The 21,710-nt window shown below is 48.9% G+C and overlaps 1 protein-coding gene and 1 non-coding gene across 2 annotated transcripts in view; both read left to right on the top strand.

The window, feature by feature from the left end:
* The first annotated feature begins 11,098 nt into the window (after nt 1-11,098).
* The window catches only part of RIMS4 (regulating synaptic membrane exocytosis 4), a 63,506-nt gene continuing 52,894 nt past the window's right edge, over nt 11,099-21,710 (top strand). Inside the window, exon 1 of the mRNA XM_077168057.1 lies at nt 11,099-11,195. Within this exon, the coding sequence (XP_077024172.1) occupies nt 11,099-11,195 (97 nt within the window). The remainder of the gene's footprint in view (nt 11,196-21,710) is intronic.
* On the top strand, nt 19,781-19,971 carry LOC143653845 (U2 spliceosomal RNA). Its single transcript, XR_013161557.1, has one exon. It is a non-coding gene; the product is annotated as a U2 spliceosomal RNA (small nuclear RNA).

A 21,710-nucleotide genomic window follows, 5' to 3' on the forward strand; every position in this document is an offset into this window, starting at 1 on the left:
CCTGACATTTCTCCAGTACGCCCCCTTGCTCCCACCCAGGGCTTTTGCTCTTCCCTTTTCTCCAGATAGCTGCATGAATCATTCCTTTGGGTCTTTACTTAGCATTCTACGTAATATTGTAACCCCTTTTCTGGACACTCCCAATTCCCCTTCTCTGCTTTTTACCTTTTCCATAGCACTGGCCTCCATCTAACACACTATGTGTTTTATTTATTTATCTCCTTTATTGTCTGTCTCTCGCCACTAGAATATCAGCTCCAGGAGGGCAAGGACTTTTGTCTGTTTGGGCATTGCTTTGCGTACATCCTAGGAACTTGAAAACAGTGCCTAGTAAAAAAAAGTAAGTACTCAATAAATAATTACTAGCCAAGGATTCTCTGATGCATAATTGAATCAAACGGTTTAGAAGGACAATGCCGGAGTGGGAATGGCTGTCATTCCCCATTTGCCCATGCACCCACATTCCTTCTTCTTGCCTGCCCCTTTCTTTCCTGAATCAGAAACAAAAACACCTGTCATTAAAATCCACACATGACAATAGCTTAGAAATGCTCTGGCTGAGTCTTAGGTTGCCTTTAAGAAACAAAAAAAAAAAAAAAAAAAGGAGAGGATTTTGTTGAAAGGATGCAGGGAAGTGTCACAGGAAATATATATTCAAGTGTATCCATTAGGATGCTTTTGGCAACAAAACAAAAACAAACACCAAAGATGTAATGACCAATAAAGCAAATCTCTATACTAGCAATTACACTAAGCTTTTAAGTAGGGCAGCTCTGGGGTTGGTTAACTCAATGGTTCAATGACATCATTAAAGATCTGGGTTCTTTCTTTTTACCTACTGCGTCATCCAGTGTTTCAGCTTTGTCCTCATTAGCTTCCCTCCTGGTTGCAATAAGTGTATGTACTTTTCCAGGTAGTTCCTTGACTTGCAAATTTCATTCCTATCACATGTGATGACTGTTATACATATTACTGATACTAAAATATCTCCATGATATAATTAATCATTTTAAAAGGTGACCAAACCTGGTCCCATTTATTTAAAAATGAGTGATTTTTTCCTCCATGGTGAGAGGTCTGGAAAGAAGTCCATCAAAATGTTAGTCATCCCAGCCTAAAAGACACCCATAAAATCACCTAACTGATGACAAAGGTGCTATTATGGGGAAAGGATGGCCTTTCCATAATTGGTGTGGGATTAATTAGATCTTCATGTGCAAAAAATGTCTTGACTCTCATTCTCACCATTCACTAAGTCAATTTGAAATACTTCATAGATGTAAATATGAAGCCAAAACAATACATTTTATGGAAGTAAACACAGGCACAAATAGCTCTAGAAGTAAACATAGGGAGAATATACCTAAAATGGCATGAACAGTACTAACTATAAAGTATGGATTGACAGTTGGACATAATTAAAATAAACAAGGTTTATTCATCAAAAGACACAATCAAATGATTGAAAAGACAAACCTGGAAGAAGATATTTACAAAAATATATTTACAGAAAAAGGAACTGTGTCCAGAACATATGAAGAATTCTAACAAATCAGTGCTACAAAGACAACACAATTTAAAAATGGGCACAAGACTTGAATAGACAATTCACAGAGGAGGATATGAAAGTGATGCATAATATATGAAATGGTTCAACACCGTTTGTCATTACCACAATGGGAAACTCCAACACATCCACCAGAACGACTAAAACTTTAAAAAATTAATAATATGAAGTGTTGGTGAGTATGTGGAGCAACTGGAACTCTCACACATTGCTGATGGGGGTGCCAACCAGAAAACTACTTTAAAAATTGTGTAGAAGTACCCACTAATGCTAAACATACAGCCACACAATAAAACCAAGCAATTTGACTTCTAGGCACAAATCCAAGAGGGATGAGTGCATACAGTCACCAAAAAAAAAAAAAAAGAATGAATGTTCTTTATTTGTTTATAATAGCCATGAACTTTAAACAACTCAAATATTCATCATTAGTAGAATGGATAAATAACTTGTTGAGGATACTCACACAATGGAATGCTACATAGCAATGAAAAAGAATGGATTAGAATTATATGTAACAACATGGATGAATCTCACACCCATATTGATGAACAAAAGAAGCCAGACACCAAATTAAGTAATATATGATTCCATTAGCCTGAACTTCAATAACATAGAGAACAAGTCTATGAGGATAGAAGCCAGACTAAATTACCTCTGCAGCTCAGGGTATTAACTGAGAAGTTGGCTTCTGTGATGCTTCAGATATTCTACCTCTTGATCTGGGTGTTGTTTCCACAGGTGTAGTCATAAGTTAGTCATCGTAGGACATTTGTTTGATTCTGATATTACTCTGCATTGCTTTTGTTCTTTTTCTTTTTTTTTTTTTGCAGCGTGTATGTTAAAATTTTTCATTCATTAAAACAAAACCCTACTTTAATTTGGAAATTCACTTCAACTCTAGTCCTCCCACAGACTGCTCCCTCCTGATTAGGCTGACAAATCTCTCCATCACTTCTTGGAGTGAAATAACTGGGACCTCAAGGCCTGGCTTCCCTTTCTTGTTTTGGGGGCAGATCCCCTGTCCCCAAACCCTCATGGAAAAAGCTCCACAGCCCTCCAGCTCAAGTGATTGGTCTCCAATAAAATAGAAGCAGATGATAGAACAAAAAACAATGAAATAAAATCTGGTTCCTTGTAAAGATCAATAACAGATTGGGTCAAAGAGAGAGAAGCCACAAATGATCAGTATTGGGAATATAAAGGGGACATCATTATAGACCCTAAGGACATTAAGAAGATAAGGGAATATTATGAACAATTTCACGCCATGAATTTGACAATATAAATGGTATGGACTACTACCTTGAAAGGCTGAAATTACCAAATGGACACGAAAAGAAATAAAAAGTCTGAAGAGTTCTTGTTCTAGTTTGCTAGCTGCTGGAATGCAATATACCAGAGACAGATTGGCTTCCAATAAAAGGGAATATTTAATTAATAATTTGGATTTGTAATTTAAAACATTCTCACAAAGAAAACACGAAGTCTAGGTGGTCATGCTACTGAATTGTATCAACTATTTAAGAAAGAAATAATATTACCCCTACACAAACCCAGAAAATAAAAGGGATGGAACACTTCCCAACCCCTTCTATGAAGTCAATATCGTTTTGATCCCAAGTGAGTGGATTCGATTAACTCCCACGAAGCCTCATGCACTTTTTTTTTTAACTTTTTAAATTGTGAAATATAACATATATACAAAACAGCAATACATTTCCAGTACATTTTAACAAGTAGTTGTAGAACAGATTTTAAAGTTTGGTATGTGTGCTGGTTTGAAAGGAAGCATGCCCCCTAAGAAAAGCCATGTTTTAATATAAATCCCATTTCATAAAGATAGAATAATCTCTATTCAATACTGTATGTTTGAAACTGTGATTGGATCATCTCCCTGGTTGATGTGATTTACTCAAGAATGGTTGTTAAACTGGATTAGGGGATGACATGTCTCCACCCATTTGAGTGGGTCTTGATTAGTTTCTGAAGTCCTATAAAAGAGGAAACATTTTGGAGAATGAGAAATAGAAAGAGCAGAGAATGCTGCAGCACCACGAAGCAGAGAGTCCACCAGCCAGTGACCTTTGGAGATGAAGAAGGAAAACGCCTCCCAGGCAGCTTCATGAAACAGGAAGCCAGGAGAGAAAGCTAGCAGATGACGCTGTACTCGCCATGTGCCCTTCCAGCCGAGAGAGAAGCCCTGACTGTGTTTGCCATGTGCCTTCTCACTTGAGAGAGAAACCCTGAACTTCATCAGCATTCTTGAACCAAGGTATCTTTCCCTGGATGCCTTAGATTGGACATTTCCATAGACTTGTTTTAATTGGGATGTTTTCTTGGCCTTAGAACTGTAAACTAGCAACTCATTAAATTCCCCTTATTAAAAACCATTCCGTTTCTGGTATATTGCATTCCGGCAGCTAGCTAGTATGGGTTACAGTTCCACGATTTTTCATTTTTTCTTCTAGCTGCTCTGAGACACTGGAGACCAACAGAAATATCAATGTAATGTTCAGCACACATACTCATTTGTTAAATTCTACATTCTTTGTATAACTCCACCATCACCTCTGATCTTTCTCCAACTCTTTAGGGGTATTTGGGCTATATTCTGGAAAGGCTGGCCCCTCTGCATTTCAGGACTTATCTGATCCAGGGATCCATCTGAAGGTTGTAGGTTTCTGGAAAGTTACCCTACTGCATGGAAACTTTGTAGAAGCCTATATATTGCTCTAAGTATTCCTTAGGATTGGCAGGGATGATTTTGGTTGGGGTTTTGCAAGGCATGATTCATAGTAATGTCTAACTGAAGCTTACGTAAGAGTGACCTCCAGAGTAGCCCCTCGACTCTATTTGAACTCTCTCAGCCACTGATACCTTATTTGTTACACTTCTTGTCCCCCTTTTGGTCAGGATGGAATTGTTGATCCCACAGTGCCAGGGCCAGGCTCATCCCTGGGTGTCATCTCCCATGCTGTCAGGGAGACTTTCACCCCTGGATGTCGTGTCCCACGTAGCGGGGAGGGCAATGATTTCACTTGCAGAGTTAGGTCACATCTGAGCAACAAAAGAGGTCCTCAGGAAGTAATTCTTAGGCATACCTTTAGGTAGGCTAAGCTTCTCTGCTACATACATAAGCTTCACAAGAGCAAGCCTCAAGATCAAGGGCTTGGCCTATTGATTTGGGTGTCCCTAATGTTTGACCTAGTATCTGGGGTTTCCCCAGTGGTAAAATTTAATAGTTCCATATTTTTTCTCCCATCCCTCAAGAAACTTTGCCAACACTTTTTGATTATCTGCTTAGCATATTCTGGGGTGTATCCAGGCATTACATTAAGCTATACAGGATTAAAGGTTCTCATTCTTATTCTGGGCTCTCTGTGTTTGGGTAGCTTAAATGATCTATCCAGAGAGATCTGGCACTTCTTTAATCAGTGATTATTGCTACAAGGATGAAGTGAGATCATGGACAGGATAGAAACTGTTCCCTTTGTAAAGGGAGGGACACTGAGGGCCAAGGGGCCCTGAAAGCGATGGTTAAAGAAGGTCCATGACACAGTGGGCAGGACAGCCCACACACTTGGGCTAGGTTAGGATGGTTATGTAGGGGTGGAGAGGGAGAGAGTTTGGAGGAATAGTCAGCTTATTCTCAAGGGGGGTGAAATCAGAACCTACCCATGTAGCATAATGTGTTTGGCACCAAATACTGTCTATGCATTCTTCTCCTGAATCTTGAGGGCTTTTCACAGTGCATGGAGGGAAGGCATCACTCAACTGAGACCCCACTGAGTTTCAAGAGGCCCCTGTCCAGATATCCTTCCAGTCCACCAGGGTGATTTGGATTGGGGCCACACATTAGCTCATGAGTCCATATGGATTCAATATACAGGGATTAGGCTTTATGCTGACTGATCCCCAGATCAGAGCGTATGGTCCTCCTCAGGCAGTATATCAGTTGGGTGCAGGGAGGGAAAGGCCCTTGACAGGGGCTACTTCTGAAAGGGACAGGTCCAAGTGAATCTCGGGGGGGCAATGATGATGATGATGAGAACTGATGATGGCTGATATTTATTACTACATGCCAGGCACAGCTCTAATGTTTTACATACTTTATCTCCAAACTACCATGAGATAAATGATTATTTCCCTTGTTTTACAGATGAGCAAACTAAAGCTCAGAGAGACAATGTGACTTGCCCAGTGTTATGTAGCTGCTGACTTCAGAGCTCAGATTTGAACCTATGACTATCTAATCCAAGGGAGTCGGTCACAGAAGGGGAAGGAACACCCTAACTAGGAAAGACTCCAGAAGATGTCAGTGCTGGGAGGGTGTCGTGATCATCCAGACACCCCTCCCCGCACCCGCCCCCACCCCGTTTCCTGCGGGAAAATGGAGGCCCAGGGGAGAGAATAGCTCCCCATGGTTGCATCACAAACTCATGGCAGAGCAGGTGTTCTTTTTGGTCTATGTGCCACCGAGGGGACAGGTTTGACAGGGCTGGCTAGTGGAGGGGACGCAACAGGAAAAGGTGCTGGGCTCCAGAAGGAAGGGCCCACCTTCTCCACCCAGCCAGGGCCTTCCCTGGCTCAGGAGAGGAGACAACAGCCTGGGAAATGGCAGATTCCCAGCCTGCTTCCTTACTCCCGGAGCCTGGGCAGTGAAGCAGACACCTGCCCTGGAGTGGGGGGAAGGGGGTGCCCGTGGAGGTCTGTCCACCTGCTCTCAGTCTGTCACCAACTCATTACCATTCGGAACCATCCATGCTGTCGAAGTCACAGAAAATTATGACCCGAGTAACACAATTATATTTTAATTATTCACTAATCATTGATACCAACTACATCTTATGTGAAGAACATACTTAAAATTGTTTCATTACAAAATAATAAAAGCTCAGTGCAAAAAAAAAAAATCAAATTTTTGCCAGGGCCAGGCACCAGTGCAAGGCTCAACCTACTCCTGCTGGTGCCACCTTCCCATCATTCGAGCCTATCCTCCCGTGGGCAGGCACCAGCATGCTCCAGGGGAGGACACAGGCGTGCCGAGCAAGGGACACCAAGGGTGCCTGAACCCACCATCTTCCCTCCTCCATGAACAGTCTCTTCCCTTACTGTCCAGTGAGAGGACTTTGAAAAAGATTGTGTAGAAGGTGTAATTTTGACCTCATCAACCCTCACTTTGGACAAGAAATAGAGAAAGGAAACTAGGATTGAAAGAGTTGAAGCCTAGAAAAGAGACAGGGATGCAGTAAATGAGAGACACCAAGAAAGAAAGAAAGAAAGATGCAGAGGCAGAAAGGAGAGAAGGCCAGAGATTGAGAGGGGCAGGAAGGGGGGGGCGTCTGTGGTGGCCACAAAGCAAGGCCTCACCTGCAGCCACCTCTGCCTCCAGGGCTGCCACTCTTCTGGAAGTTTCCTCAACTTTCACTTGCCCCCCCCATCTCCCTACCCTAAAGCGGAGAAGTCTCAAAGGAGGGGTAGATTACAGCCACTGGGAAATACAAGGTGACCTTAGGCTATGCTAAGCCACATCCAAATTTCCTTATTTGGAAAATAAACCCGCAGGCCTCGTTCAGTTTTTCTAAGGCTAAATGGGATAACCGATGTAAAGGAGTTTTAGGATTAATGAAAAAAAAACATTGGAAAAGAGCCTTTAGAACCAGACAAGCTAATTTTACAATTCATAAGGAAAAATAAACATATAAAATGGCCAGGAAAACGTGGTGCTGGAGGACGTGGGAAAGAATAATAACAGATAAGTAGCCCTATCAGATAGTAAAACATGTCATAAAGCTACAGCATGTTTTTCTAAAGGCTTTTAACAAGATGACTTTCCTTAATACATAAAGAGACCTTGCAAAACAATATAAAAGGCCACCCTCCAATAGGAAATGGAGAAAGGACACATAGTTCACAGAAAATGCAAGTGACACATAAACAGCAAAAAGATATCCAGCCTCTCTCACAATAAGAAAATGTCAATTAAAACAACAGTGAGCCATCATTTTCCACCCAAAGAAGAAAGAGCTTGAAAATCAACTGTTCAGGAAGGGAGTAAGAGAAATAGAGCCAATCATACATTTTTGGTGGGAGTGTTTATTAGTTGATAAAATTTCTTTGGATATTAATGGGTTAACACCTATCAAAATATTTAAATACACAAATGAGTTAGCAATTCACCATTTAACCCAGAAATTCACTGTTTGACCCAGCAATTCCACTTCTAGGAATTTATTCTACTGATATGGTTGCACGTATGCAAAGATAGTATATATGAGAATATTTGTTGCAGCATTGTTTATAGCAGCAAGATACCAGAAACAAGCTAAATGCCCATCAAATAAACTATGATACATCTGTACAGGGGAATCCTATAGTCATTAAAAATAATAAGGTAGAGTCAGGTGCACACATATTTTAAACCACCACAGTGACACAGCTGATAAATGGCAAAGCTGGAATTTGAAACTTCAAAGGTTGACTCCAGGCTCTGCACAGCCAACCACTACTCCCAGCTGCTTTCCACAACATCGGGCCTGGTTCCTGGGAGTCTTATATAGGTCCCTGAGACCCCTTTCCTGACCTTCCCATTGCCCTTTGCTCAGGAATTTGTGGGGCTGCCATTCTTTGGCCTGTCTTTTCTCTGCCCTGGTCTCAGGAGGCCAGACTGAGCAGCAGAAAGGGCACACACTCTGTACTTAGGAAACTCCAGCCTCTACTCCCATTTTTCGCTCCCTGGGACCTTGGATCCACTACTTCTCCTCTGTAAGCCTCAGCTTCTACATCTGTAAAATGGGGAGAGGGGCCATAAGGACACCTCCTTCGTGAGGCTATTGTGAGGGTTTATTCATTCATTCGACAAGCATTTATTGAGACCCTACTTTTTGCCAGGTGCTATTCTAGATTCTGGGGAGGGAAAGTACACAATAAACAAACAAAAAATATGAAGTATGTCAGATGTCAGATGGTGATAAGAGCTAAAGAGAAAAATTAAGCAGTGAAAGGAGTTATCAGCATCTTGGAGAGGAATTTTTGCAATTTTATAAAGGGTGGGGAGGAAGACTTTACAAGAAAGTGAAATGTGAGCAGTGACATAGGGCACGAACCACGTGGCTCTCTGAAGGGAAGAGTGCTTTGGGGCAGTGGGGACTCCAGGTCCAGGGCAGTGGTTCTGGAGCTGAGTAAGCTGAGGGTTTGGTAGGAGACAAGGTCGGGGAGGCAGCAGGACCAAAAACATGAGGGCCTTGTAGACTTTGATTTTGACCCTGAGTTAGATGGGAGCTGTTGGAGGGTTTTTGGGCAGAGGAGTGATAAGCTCTGACTCAGGTTTTCCCAGGATCCCTCTGAATGCCGGGAGGAAATGAGCTGGATGGGGTCAAGGGCAGAAGCCCAGAGACCAGTGAGGAGACGGCCGCAAGACTCCAGAGGGAGATGAGGGAGGTTTGATTCAGGGCGGTCGTGGTGGAGGTGGAGAAGTGGCAGAGTCTGGATACCTTCTGGGTGCAGAATCGATAGCAACTACTGCTGGACTACAGATGCGGTGTGACAAAGGGAGGACTCAAGGATGACTCCAAAATTTATGGCCTGGACAACTGGAAAAAGTGGAGCACCATTTACCAAGCTGGGAAAACTCGGGGGGGAGTACTCTTAGCCTCCACTGGGGCTGGCGGCTCCTGGGAAGGGGGCTCAGGAGCACCTCCACGTACCCAGCAGTAAGAGTTTTACATATCGTGATAGACAGAATTCTAAGAATGAACCCAAAGATCTTTGCCCTTGTGTCATCCCCTCCCCTTTGAGTGTGGGTAGAACCTGGGTATGTGATGAGCTTTCACTCCCATGATTATGTTACAAACAGGATTATGTAGCAAACGGGAAATGACCGGAGTGGACCTAATCTAACACATGAGCCCTTTAAAAGCAGAGAGTTTTCTCAGGCTAGGGAGCAGAAGGAGAAGTCAGAGACATGTGAAGGGTGAGAAGGATTCAGGATTCAGATGCTGGCTCTGAAGGTGGAGGGGGGGGCACATGCAAGGACCCCAGAGGGGTTTCTAGGAGCTGAGTGTGGAGCATGGGTTTCTGGCTGTGCTGTCTCTGTTCACCCCGGGGCTCCGCCTGTCTGAGCCCCTGCGCGAGTGTGAGGCCTGGAGGCCACTGGGGTGTGGCCGTGGAACCCCGGGGGAGTGTGGGAGCCTGGGGGAGCGTATCTGAGTGTCCGAGCATGACTGTGAGGGTGTCTCTGTTACCGGGAGTGACTGGGGGAGTCTGTTGTGTGGCTGTGTGGGGTCTGAGAGGGTGTGTGCCACTGCAGTGTGTCCGGGTGTCCCTGCGGACTGGGTCTGAGGGTGACGGGGACAGTCTGAGCGCTGAGGGTGTCTGGGTGTCTTTCTGGGTGTGAGTATCTGAGGGGGCAGGGCCTGTGCCTGTGTGAGGCCTGAGTGTGTGTGTTCATCTGGGTGTCCGGGTGTGAGTCTGAGGGTGCCTGTGGTGTATTGTGGGTCCGAGGGTCTGTGCGTTCAACTGGCCAGAGGGTGTCAATGCGGAGGGCGACTCTGAGTGTCTCCGTGCGCCTGCGTGAGGGGCTGAGGGTGTGTCATCCGAGTGTATGTGTGTAAGTGTGGGTGTGAGTGCGTGTGCCCCTCTAGACTTCTCCGTGGATTCGTGTGGGATCTGAGGGTCCCTGTGGGTGGGAGGCTGAGGGTATGGGTGGGTGGGCCTGCCCGAACGGGTGTGCATGAGACTGGGGGTAGCGCAGGTGTGTGTGTGAGTCCGAGTGTCTCTGAGTGAGCCTGTGAGTGTGTCTGTCGGGGAGTCTGCGCGTACGTGAGGGTGCCTCTGGGTGTGTGTCTGAGGGTCTCGCAGGGTGAATGTATACGTGGGGGCGCCTGTTTGAGTTCCTGCGCGTCTGAGGGTCTCCTGGAGGGGTCAGCGCAGGTCGCTCCCGGCGCGTCCCTTCTGGGCGTGTCACTGTCTCCGGGTGAGGCCTGTCTCCCGCGGATCCGGGCCGAGTCCGAGGGCTGAGGGTGGGGGGTGGACACAGAGGGTGGCGGTGGGAGGGGGCCGCCAGGGGACCGGCACGTAAACAGCCTCCCGGCCGCCGCCTCCCCGCGCGCGCGGCGGCGGGGGCCGGGGGCGGCGGGGAGGCGGCACCGCGCTCGGGCCCCGGGAGCCGGGCGGGCGCGGGCGGGCGGCGCCCCCTCCCCCGGGCGGCCCCGATTGGCTGCGGCGCGCGGCTCGGAGCCCGCCCAGCGCGGCCGGCGGGGGGCGCCGCGGGCCAGTGCGCGCTGCGCCGCCGCCGCCGCCGTCGCCGGGAGCCCCGCGCGCCTCGGGTTCCGCGCGCCGCCAGCTCCCCGGCCGCCCGCCGCGTCCGGCCCCGCCGCGCCCGCCAGCCCCGCCGCGGAGCTCCGGCCCCGGCCCCGGGCCGCCGCCACCACGCCGCGCGCCGTACTCCGTGTCAAGAATGGGGCGGCCAAGCTGCCCAAGCCGCCCGCCGCCGCGGCCGCGGCCGAGACGCCCGGCGCCGGCGCCGGCATGGAGCGCTCGCAGAGCCGCCTCAGCCTGTCCGCCTCCTTCGAGGCGCTCGCCATCTACTTCCCGTGCATGAACTCCTTCGACGACGAGGACGCGGGTAAGCCGCGCTCGGCCGCCCCCGGCACGCCGGGGGGTGTTCTGGGATCCAGATCCGGAGGCCCCCTCCCCGACCCGGCGCGCCTTAGGGGTGGTTACTCTCTCCTCCTCATCCCCATCCTGGTTGGGAGATGCGCCCCCAGGGTCTCCTTCCCCAGCTACGGGACCCAGGGTCTCTAGGATGCATCCTTTTCTAGCCCCCCTAACCCGGATCAGGGGTCCCCCTAGAACGTCTGCATCCCCCTTTCCCGCAGGTGGGCCCTTGGGTCGCTTAGATCCAGCTCTCCCTACTCACCTGCGCCTACCGAATGCCCCCGGTCAGGTCCCGGATCCTACCTGCCACCTCCCCGAGTCTCCGGTATGTGCTCACTCCCAACCCCCGGCGTTTGGGCCGCCGCACCTCTCGGGCTCCGACGGCCCCCCGCCATTGGGGGATGGCGCGCAGACCTTATCTCTCCATCTTTGTCTTGGCTGCATCTGAAGGTTCCTTGCCCGACTCCCCCCACACCTAAGGCCTTTTGCGCCCCCCGTTTGTCCCTCTTTCGGTTCCCCCACCAGGCTGGGGCGCCCGGGTTTTCTCAGACTGGGGCAGACCGCGGGGAGCCAGCCGGATGACGCCTGACCTTTCCTCCCCTCCCCAGCCCACTTCCAGCGGCCGGTGTAGGGCGGCACCAACTCCGCACCTGCGCACCTTTCCGGGTTTACCCCAGGCCCAGGTGCTTTTGTCCCTGGAGTAGCCCTTCTGGGTGCACCGAACCCTGACACCTTTGGCTCCCAGGCCTGCGGGCAACCCAACTGGAGCCTGAGGGGTGGGGACGTCAGTAGGTACTCCCTGGGGCTCCAGATCTGGCTCTGGGGTGGGAAGGAATCCACCAACAGGTGGAGTAGCTGGAGAACTTGGGGTGAGAGTTCCCCAAAGAGTGACAGATTTGGAGTGAGAATCAGGCTTTAGTCTTGATTCCTTACTTATTTGTTGTGACCTTGGGCAAGTCATACCCACCTGAGCTCTGTTTCCTTATCTGTAAAATGGGGTTGAAAGTGCCAAAGTGCCTCTGATGCAAGTGCCTGTATAGTGTGAGCTAAAAAGTGTTTTGTAAGCTGAAAATTTGAGAGCATTTGAATTCAGTGAGGGCACAAAATGGAGAGAGGTGTCGGGGTGGGGGCGGCAAGGTAGTTTCATGACACTTTTGAGACTTTGTTGAAAATATGGACTGCTTCTCCAAAAAATGCACCTGAGCACCAGCCACAGTTTGCCTGCAGTAGGGAGTTAATGGACCCGGGTTCATTAAGTCAGTAGACTTCTTGTCGGCAGGGTTCTTTTCTCTGTCAACCTGATTATCCAGATAAATCAGGGAATGGAGCCGTGAGTGATGGATCCTTGCTTCTTCCTGTCCAGACAGGTGTGTGGGACAGACCCTAACAGGCCTGTCTTGCTCTTGACCTGGAGATGGTGATGGGGAAAGGATGGTTGCTGTAGAAAAAATAACTGAGGCTTAGCGGTTGACTTTTCCCTTGATGTAGCTGAGGGAGGCTGTATTCTAGACAAGGCAAGGTAAAGGAGAATGGGATGGCCCCCTAACATAGTGGAGCATCATCCCAGAGAGGAAATTGGGCTGCCCAGGCTCTAGGGAAGGGAGAGCTGCAGGGAGGGAAATGGGACAGGAAGTGCTGTTAGCCTGGGTGCTGGCTCCCGTCCCTGTATTAATGGCCAAGGACTCTTCTGAAGTTCAACAGGCCGCTTGGGCCTGGAGAGCCAGGCATGGGTTAGTAGGAGCCTAGAAACTGGGATGATTTAATTTTTCTTTCAAGTCATGCTCTGTGGCATGGGCTGGATACCTTGGTTACTATGCAGGCTGCAGTCGCTTGCTCTGGTTTCACTTAAGTCAGGGCAGATAACTTCAGGTCATACCGGAGGTATTTTTAAAGGCCCACCTGATGTTTTTCTAGTGGGTTTTTCAGATCCTTAAATGTTGCACTTGGGAGGGACCTAGGAGTTGATGTTGTCTGGCCCTTTTTGCCCCAGAATGCATGGAAAACTGAGATCCCGGTTTGCGTGTGTGGGTGTATTTGTGTGTGTTTTATGTGTGTGAGTGACAGGATCCTGCTGGGTTATGTGTAACCCAAGGTCATCCGGTATAGACAGGCACAGGGCTGAGGCTAAAATCAGGTTTCCAGTTTGTTTTCTAGTAAACCAGTAGCCTTCCCTCTGAAAAAGGATTTAAAAAAAAAAATCCAAATCTTGCTCTGTAGAAAATGGTTCCCAGGTGAGGAGGCCTCTAGGAGCTGCAGGCAGCCGAGAGTTTGGTTTGAGAAGCTCAGGCTCATGGTCTCTACTCCTCTTAAGGGATGTTTCGAGTTTGGAAGGGGAAGGGAGAAAGTCAAGTTTCATTTCCGGAAGAATAGTGAGTGTCTGGTGAGAATCGGAAGTAGGGGACCCTGTCTTGCTGCTTAACTTCTCTTGTTTTTTTCAAAGCCATTAATTTTCTCCTTAAAAACCAAACAAAACCAACCAACCAACCAACCAAACAAAAAACCTGAACCAAGAAGCCTTTTGAATTTTTTTCTTTTAGAGCAGCACCGTGCTGAACTGATTTCTAAATCCAGTTTGAATAGCATCTCGGATTCTGGACAGGAGACTGCTTCCGTAGAAGAGTGTCAGGGATGGCTTTGCCTTGCCTTCCTCCCCCCTCTTCCCAGGCCCTATTCATGTCTCTCCATCCCTGGGGGCCCATCACAGACGTGTCCCCCCCCCCCCACACACCCCCCGTGAGCCCCTGGCTCTTCCAGGAGCGTTCCCTCTCTGGCTGCTTCTGACTGGTCATATGCATATATTTTCATCAAGCTGGTGGCGCCGGCGCTGTCTTCAGGGCTCCAATCCGCTCTTCACCTGAGAAATACTGTGCGAGGGAGGCTTTTTCACTAGCCTTAACTGAGCCAGTGCCCTCTTCTTCCCTGGGCTTGGGAGCCTCTGGACAGCGTGTGGGTGAAGCAAGCTGCCCCTCACCCCCAACCCTTGGGGCTCTGGATCCTATTCATTGCAGACTCCCAGATCCTGCTTAATGTACACTAGAACTCATTTCTTACACTTCTTTTGTCCCCTTTTCACAAGCATCCTGGGGCTTCACAGAGCCATGCAACGGGGGATATTTCTGAGGCTTTTCTGAGTCTGTGTTTGTGATAGGGGAGAGGGGAGGGTGGGATGGAGTCAGATTTGTGATCTCGGTTTTCTCATCCGTATGAGGAGCAAAACAGTTTGGACGCCTGGGGTCAGCATTTTAAAAATGTTTACCTTGTGCGGATGTCCTTCCAGGCCGTTTGCATATATTATCTGAATTTGTACCTAACGGCAACCCCGTAAATTAGCATCCTGTTTTCAAATGAGAAGACTGAGGCACGGGGTGAGTAATTTGTTCAAGGTCCCTTAGCCAGGCAGTGAGCGAGGTAGGTTCGGAACCGGGCAGTCTTACCCAGGCTCTGGGCTTTTAATTACTATGGAATTTGTGCTGTGCAGAGTGGTTTGACCCCTGGCCCGGTGCTTGGCACAAGCTGGCTCTGACCGCATTTGGCTATTATCTTATTACCAAGTAAAAGTTGTTTCTGGGCCTGACTGTAAAAAAGAATATGCTGGCTTTTATAATTTTTATAGGTGTTCTTATTACGTTGTCAGTCATTAAGGCAGAAACCGGGCCCTCCTGCTTGGCCCGAGCTTTGGTTGGGGGATTTGCATTCTGAGCAGGAAGGTGGAGAGGCTTCCAGCTACCCCTTTACCTGCTCCTCCTTCACAGTTCCGTTTCCACGATGTCTACGGCCCCAGCTCTGCCACCTGGCCTGTGGAGCACGGCTGGGGAGGAGGGGTGTCTCCAGTTTGCACCAAATGCCGAAAGGGGGTGTTTTCTCGGGATCTGGAACTGGGGGCACTGTTCCTGAGCCTGACCGAGTGGTTTTGGGGTCCACTTCTCCCCCGCCTGGGAGAAGGGCGGAGAAGCTAGAGCAGCCAGCTCCTGTTTGCCCATAGGAAGCTTGGAGCAAGAGCGCAGGGAGGAAGTTGCCATGGCAACACCGGCCAGCTACCGGTCCCTCTCCTAGGGCGGGACGCAGCTCTGGGCTGGGAGGCCCTTCGTGGCACCGCCCCCTTCCGCTCAGGCCAAATTGGGAGAGGGGGGGTGGGTGAGTCAGTCTGTCACAGGCGCCCCCCCCCCGCCCCATTTTTGGGCCCAGGGAAAACGGAGGGGGTTATCTGAGTTATTTCTCCTGGGCTGTGGGGTGGAGAGACCCAGACCCTGCCAGACAGATCCCAGCAGGGGGGATAAGCGCCCGGTTCCCGCCCCAAGCACCTGGAATGACCGCACTGGAATTCTTTCCCTCTCCTTGGCTCCTTCCCCTTCCCCCATTTCACTCCGTTTGGCTGAGTTTTCTTTCCCATACCAAGTGCTAACTTCTGTCCTTGAAATTTGACCTGAGCTTTTTCTGGGAAACAAAATGTCCTGCTGTCCCAGCCCTTTCCCCGGAGATGGTGGGATTGGAGTCCGGCAGCCCTGGAGGGGGCTGGCGTGGGGGGTGTGGCGGCATGGTGGGGAGGGAGGCCTTAGAGTACCCATCTGCATCAGGGCTACTTGAGGGTGTGAGGATGAGGTCTTGAAGCCCCGGTGTCCTTCCTTCAGCCCCCAGGGCAGCCCATTTCCTCCTCCCCTGCCCCCATGCCCGCCTTGGCTGTGACCCCCTCTAGGTGTTCTGGGTCCGCCCTCTTCTAGATTTGGATAACTGAAGCATGGTAAAAGAATTAGACCAATCATTCCTATAATTTAAGATTTGGTGGTAGGGATGAGAGTGTGGACTCAAACCATTTTATCTTAATTTAGTTCTCCTGGAAGAATTATCTCAGAAAAATCAGGTTATTGGGGACTCATCCTTGCCCCCGTTATAGAGACTCCTGGCCTCTGTATCTAAAGAGCCTTTGCTTAAATTCCCCCCACCCTAGCCCCAGCCCCAGCCCCAGGCTCTCACCCTGATGGTCCTGGCTTCCTGGGTGTTGACGGCCGTCAGAGGCCCACCTGGTCCAACGTGGTAGGAAGATGGAAGGAGGAAGGAGAGTCCATCCACCTGGTTTCCCTCCGAAGATGGGCTCTGCCTCCCGGTCCTACCCACCCTCAATGCTGGAGGAGAGCCGGGCCGGCTGCGGGCAGCACAGGGCCAGGTGGCAATTGGAAGAAGGCCAGGGTACGAGAAGGCTGCTGCCCTCGGCTGACCTCCCTCCTGTCTCAGCCTTTCTTTCACTTTGCCTCCTCTGACATCTTTTCATTGTGGTCCTAAAAACCTTTACTATAGCATATCTTTGAAATATGGCTGGAAAGGCTCCACTTCTGGAGAATGTGCTCCAAAAGTGGCTGCGTCTAGCCCGCTGCAACACCTGCAGGCTGCACTTAGCCCCATGTCTTACTGCTGTGGGAAGATAACTGGGCTTGGATTTGATTCTACTGTGGCACATCAAAGCAAGCCAGTAATCTCCCTGGGCGTCGGCGCCCTCATCTGGAACAGAGGGTTAAATATCCTTGTCCAAACCTCTCTCAGGGTTATGAAAATAAAATGACTGAGAGGCTTGCTCGGTGCTGGACTCCATGCATGGCACTGTCTGGGATCTCACTGAATCCTCCAGCAGCCCAAAGGGGCAGCTACTGTCGCAGATGCACCCACTTTGCAGATGAACAAAACCAGCAGCTTGGAGCAGTTTAGTCAACCTCCCTGGTCTGGGATCCTAACCTAAGTGTCTTTGACTGCAGAGACCCCCTTCTCCCTCTGAGCATGAAATGAGCTCCCTGGAGGGAAAGGGCTGTGTAAGCTCCAGGCACTGTGCTCGCCTTGTCAAAACCAGTGAGTGACACAGGCCAGGGTGTGGGGAGGCTGTTCAGATTCTGATGTGCTCCACCAGGGTTGAACCTGCTACAACGCGCTGGCCCTTCCTGGCCATCGGTTCCTGGGCGATCCCGTCACGGTGGGCAGCTGCTGTGGCTGCCTGACCTCCTGGAAGAAGCCGCTTGTCTGCCCTGGCCCTCGGGGCCGAACCATCACCTGCCTCTCCAAACCAATGTAGGCCAGTGCTGGATTATATTTAACACTGTGCTATTTCCACTTGACAGCTCCAGAGTAGCAGCAGCCCTCCCCTCTTCTTCTTCCTTCCCCCTCCCCTTCTGATTCACTCGGAAACTGACAAGGCTGATGTCAGCGCCTTTTCTTAGCCCCCGTAATTGTAACTGCATTTAGCAGTGCGCACTTCATTAACAGTTTCTGAGATGGGGGAGTGAGATGACTGGGTGGCTGGGGAGGAACCTGGGTGGGGCGGAGAGAGGGCAGGGGCTGCAGGGACCTGGGCAGCTTCCTTCTCTGGCTGGACCAAGATGGATGAGTTCCAGGCCGAGCTTTTGAGACAAGCAGTTTTGAAAGGATGCTTGGAGAACAGCGAGTTCGTTTCTCTCATGAGGCAAGGAGGGAAACGGAGGCTCCAGAGGCAGCGTGGCCTGCCAAAGTCACATTTTAAGAGTCCAGGGCTCTGGCCTCTGAGTCCAAGTTTTTTCCATCTAATGTTTAATCAACTAATATTTAATTAACTGCTCAGAGGCAAACTGCCTTCTTGGTGCTCCGGGAACAGGAAAGACACAGTTTCAGTTCCAATGGAATTTTGTTCTGGGGTGGGGTAGACAGACAATAAACAGATGGTGCTAAGTGGAATGAAAATGAAACAGGGTAAGTGGAATGAAAATGAAACAGGGTGATGGGACAGGAGGTAGCTTACCAGGTAAGATAGTCAGGCAAGGCTCACTGAGGAGGTGGCATTCGAGTTGAGGCCTAGATGACAAATCCCAGCAATGGGACTAGGAGGCAGATGGAGTAGTATTCCAGGCAGAGGGAGCTGCGAGTGCAAAGGTCCTGAGGTGCGTGTGAATATGAGAGTTCAGGGAACAGAAAGCAGACCAATGTGGCTAGAGAGAGTGGGTGAGGTGAGATGGGATCAGAAGAGTGAGCAGGGGGCAGGTCATCTCAGGCCTTGTAGATGATAAAGAGTATCAGGTGGGGAAACTGAGTCCCAGAGAGGGAAAAGGTCCCCAGCTGGGTATAGCCAGAGAGAGGCCTACAACGCACGCCTACCAAATCCCTGTATTTTTTATTCCTTAGATAGAGATGGCTGCGTTTTTAAGTGTATATAACCTGGCACCCTTCCACATTGTAGCTGGAAAGTTCTGTATGGTTGGACAGGGCTCTATTTTGCGCCACTGTCCTCCCCCCATCTCACCTGACTCAGCTTTGTAGCTTCCCAGGCTGACTCTGTGAGCGGCCCTGGGAAGCTTTCATGGTGGGGTGCAAAAAACCATGACTTTGAAGACAGATCTGAATTTGTACCCTGCCTCTGCTACTTCTAAATTGTGCAGCCTGGGCAAGTGGTACAACTCTCTGGTGCTCGATTCTTCATCCATAGCATGGGGCATAATAATAGTAAGTACTTCAAAGGGTAATTGTAAGGAATAAGTGCTATGATGCACAAACGCATCTAGTCCAGAGCTGGACATGGGAGACGTGGAGTTAAGGTTTCCTTGGGGGCTCAGTTACTCGGACTAATGAGGTAGTGTGTATTTAACGCTGGCCACATAGTGAGTGCTCACTCTGGTTATTTGTTGCTGGTTGTGGCGGTGGTTGTCAGTTTTAATGGGTTAGAACAGGGCTTCTCAAACTTGAAAGCGCATCAGAATCACCTGGGGGCTTGTTAAAACAGAGATTGCTGGGCCCCACCCCAGAGTTTTTCATTCAGGAGCCTGGGGTGAGACCCAAGAGTTGCATTCGAGCAAGTTCCCAGGTGATGCCTGTGCTGATTGTCCAGGGATCCTACCTTTTTCTTTAATATTTTTACTGAGGTATCTTCACGTACTATACTGTCTATCCAAAGCATGCGGTCAGTGGCTCACAGTATCTTCACATAGTTGTGTATTCATCACCATGATCATTTTTAGAACATTAGCATTACTCCAGAAAAAGAAATAAAAAGGAAAAAGAAAAAAACACATATATCCCTTACCCCTCCCTCTCATTGACCACTAGTATTGCAATCTACCCAATTTTTTTTGCCCCTTTTCCCCTACTTTTATTTATTTTTTGTGCTCATTTTTTTACTCATCTCTCCATACAGTGGATAAAGGGAGCTTCCGACATCACGTTTTCACAGTCACACAGTCACATTATAAAAGCTATATAGTTATACAATCGTCTTAAGAATCAAGGCTACTGGAACACAGTTCAACAGTTCCAAGTACTTCCCTCTAGCCACTCTAATACATCATAAACTGAAAAGGCCTCTCTATCTAATGCAAGAGAATAACCTCCAGAATAACCTCTCGACTGTTTGGAATCTCTCAGCCACAGAGACTTCATTTTGTCTCATTTCTCTCTTCCCCCTTTTGGTTAAGAAGGCTTTCTCAGTCCCTTGATGCTGGGTCCCAGCTCATCCCCAGGTGTGTCTCACGTTGTCAAGGGGATTCACAGCCCTGGCAGTCATGTCAGTGACCCTATCTTGAGAACCACTGGGTTCAAGAAAATAGCTAGATTGCTTCTTGGCCTTTTGGCTAAGGTCAAGTGTAGTATCTGTTCTTATCAGTTTAATATTTGATACGTCCTCTATCCGAGGACAATATAGTAAATGGATTTTTGGAATTAGGAGATGGAATAGGAGCTTGCTCCGTCTACTCCATGCATTGACCTGGTATTGCAGTACTTCCGGGAACGGTGCACCCCCTCGGGGGAATAATAAATGTATAGAAAGTTAAAAATAAAAAAGAAAGAAAGAAAGAAACTAGCTAGAGAGAAATGAATGGGTCTTCTCACCCTGGGATGTTTCCTGGCTGCCCGTGTCTTAGATGCTGGGACTCTGGGTACCAGTTCGGTGCTTGGGTTTAGTCTTCAGGTGTTCCTGCTTCTGTGATTACATGGGCTTGGATCCAGATGAGCCTCAGCTGCTGCCTTGCTTAGGGCTGACCTTAAGGTGTGGGACCTCACAGACCCTTTCGGAAATCATCTGTACCAATGATAAATGAATCAACACGAACAACACATCAGGCCATTATAGCCTTTCTTGGGAAATTGCACTCAGATTTCTCAGGAGATTCTGTGGGGTTTAGGTCTAGTACTAGTACCAGAGGGAATAGAACTCAGTCCCTTTCCTCGTTGGGCCTGTGCAGTAAAACCAGGCAGTTCATCCGAGCGCATGCCTGACTGGGAAGAAGGAAGTTCAAAGGAATCATTGATGAAAAGGGGCAAAGTGCTGGGAAATATTGCTACCATTGTATCAGATAAACATCAGTTTATCCAGATGTTTCTAAGGAAAGGGTCATGTAATTTTCTAGGGAAGGTTGGGATCTAGTTCAGATTAGAGGCTGGGAAACAAATGTTATGATTTGGTAGGATTTCCATCCAGCCCTCTAAAACCCCGAGTCTGAAGACAAAGGCATTGAGAAGTAGCTTCCAGGTGGGACTTGTCTTAAACAGATGGGAGCGCCTCTCAGAGAGGGGCAGCAAAAGAGCCAGGACTTCGGAGACAGCTAAACTGGGCTTGAGCTTTGCCCCTTACTAACCGTGTGTGTTGGTCAAGATGTGTAACTTCCCTGGGCCTCAGCTTCATCCTTTGTAAAATGGAGTAAATAATTTCTACCTTGTGAGAATTAGAGGTGATGTCTGTGGAACACGCATAGGGCATCTGAGAAATGGAAGCTGCTGCTTTGACTGGTGTTGTCGACTTCCTGAAAAGGATGCGCTGTGTACACTGGGGTGGAGGCGGGGCGGGATGGTGGGTGCGTCGGTCCGGGGTGGAGACCCCCCCATCCAGCTGGTCATCGTGTCTGCTGTGGGCACAGTAGCGCTGGGGAGGCTGGGGCTGGAATCAAGGGAGGAGGGCTCCATTCAGCCGCCAGATCTCGGCATCTCTCCTTCAGCCACTTCCCTTTGACTGTTTAATTAGAAAAGTTATAGGTTTACAGAAAAGTCATGCATATAACACCCTCTTCTCTTTGACTTTTTGGGTCTCAGTATCTCCATCAGCAGAGCGAGGGTCTAGGAGGCTTGTATTAGATGCAGTCTCCCACCCCACCCCAAGAGAGGTGAGGAGCCTTGTCTGGCTCTCCCCACTCCCCTACTCCCACTTCCTTTGGATTCCCCCAACTCTGCTATACTTCCTGTGTGGTCTTTTTTTTTTTTCCCCTTAAATCCCCAGAGCCTTCTCTTCTTTCTCTAGCCGATCCTTGTATGGTGGGTCATTGAATAATTTTTAAAATAAATAAATATTAAGATAAGTGGTATCTGCAGATAGTACAACATTTTAAAAGCGCCAAAATATCCAGTGGGAAGTGTCCTGGGCACCCCTGTTTTCTGATCCCCCTGCTCTCTGCCCAGTACAAGCACTGCCATCAGCTCTCCCCATCCTTTATGCGGCTGTTACTGACATGGTACGTGGTACGTGGTAAAAAAAAAGCCAAATGGCACC

The sequence above is a fragment of the Tamandua tetradactyla genome, chromosome 1 (assembly GCF_023851605.1).
Source record: "Tamandua tetradactyla isolate mTamTet1 chromosome 1, mTamTet1.pri, whole genome shotgun sequence".
NCBI lineage: Eukaryota > Metazoa > Chordata > Mammalia > Pilosa > Myrmecophagidae > Tamandua > Tamandua tetradactyla.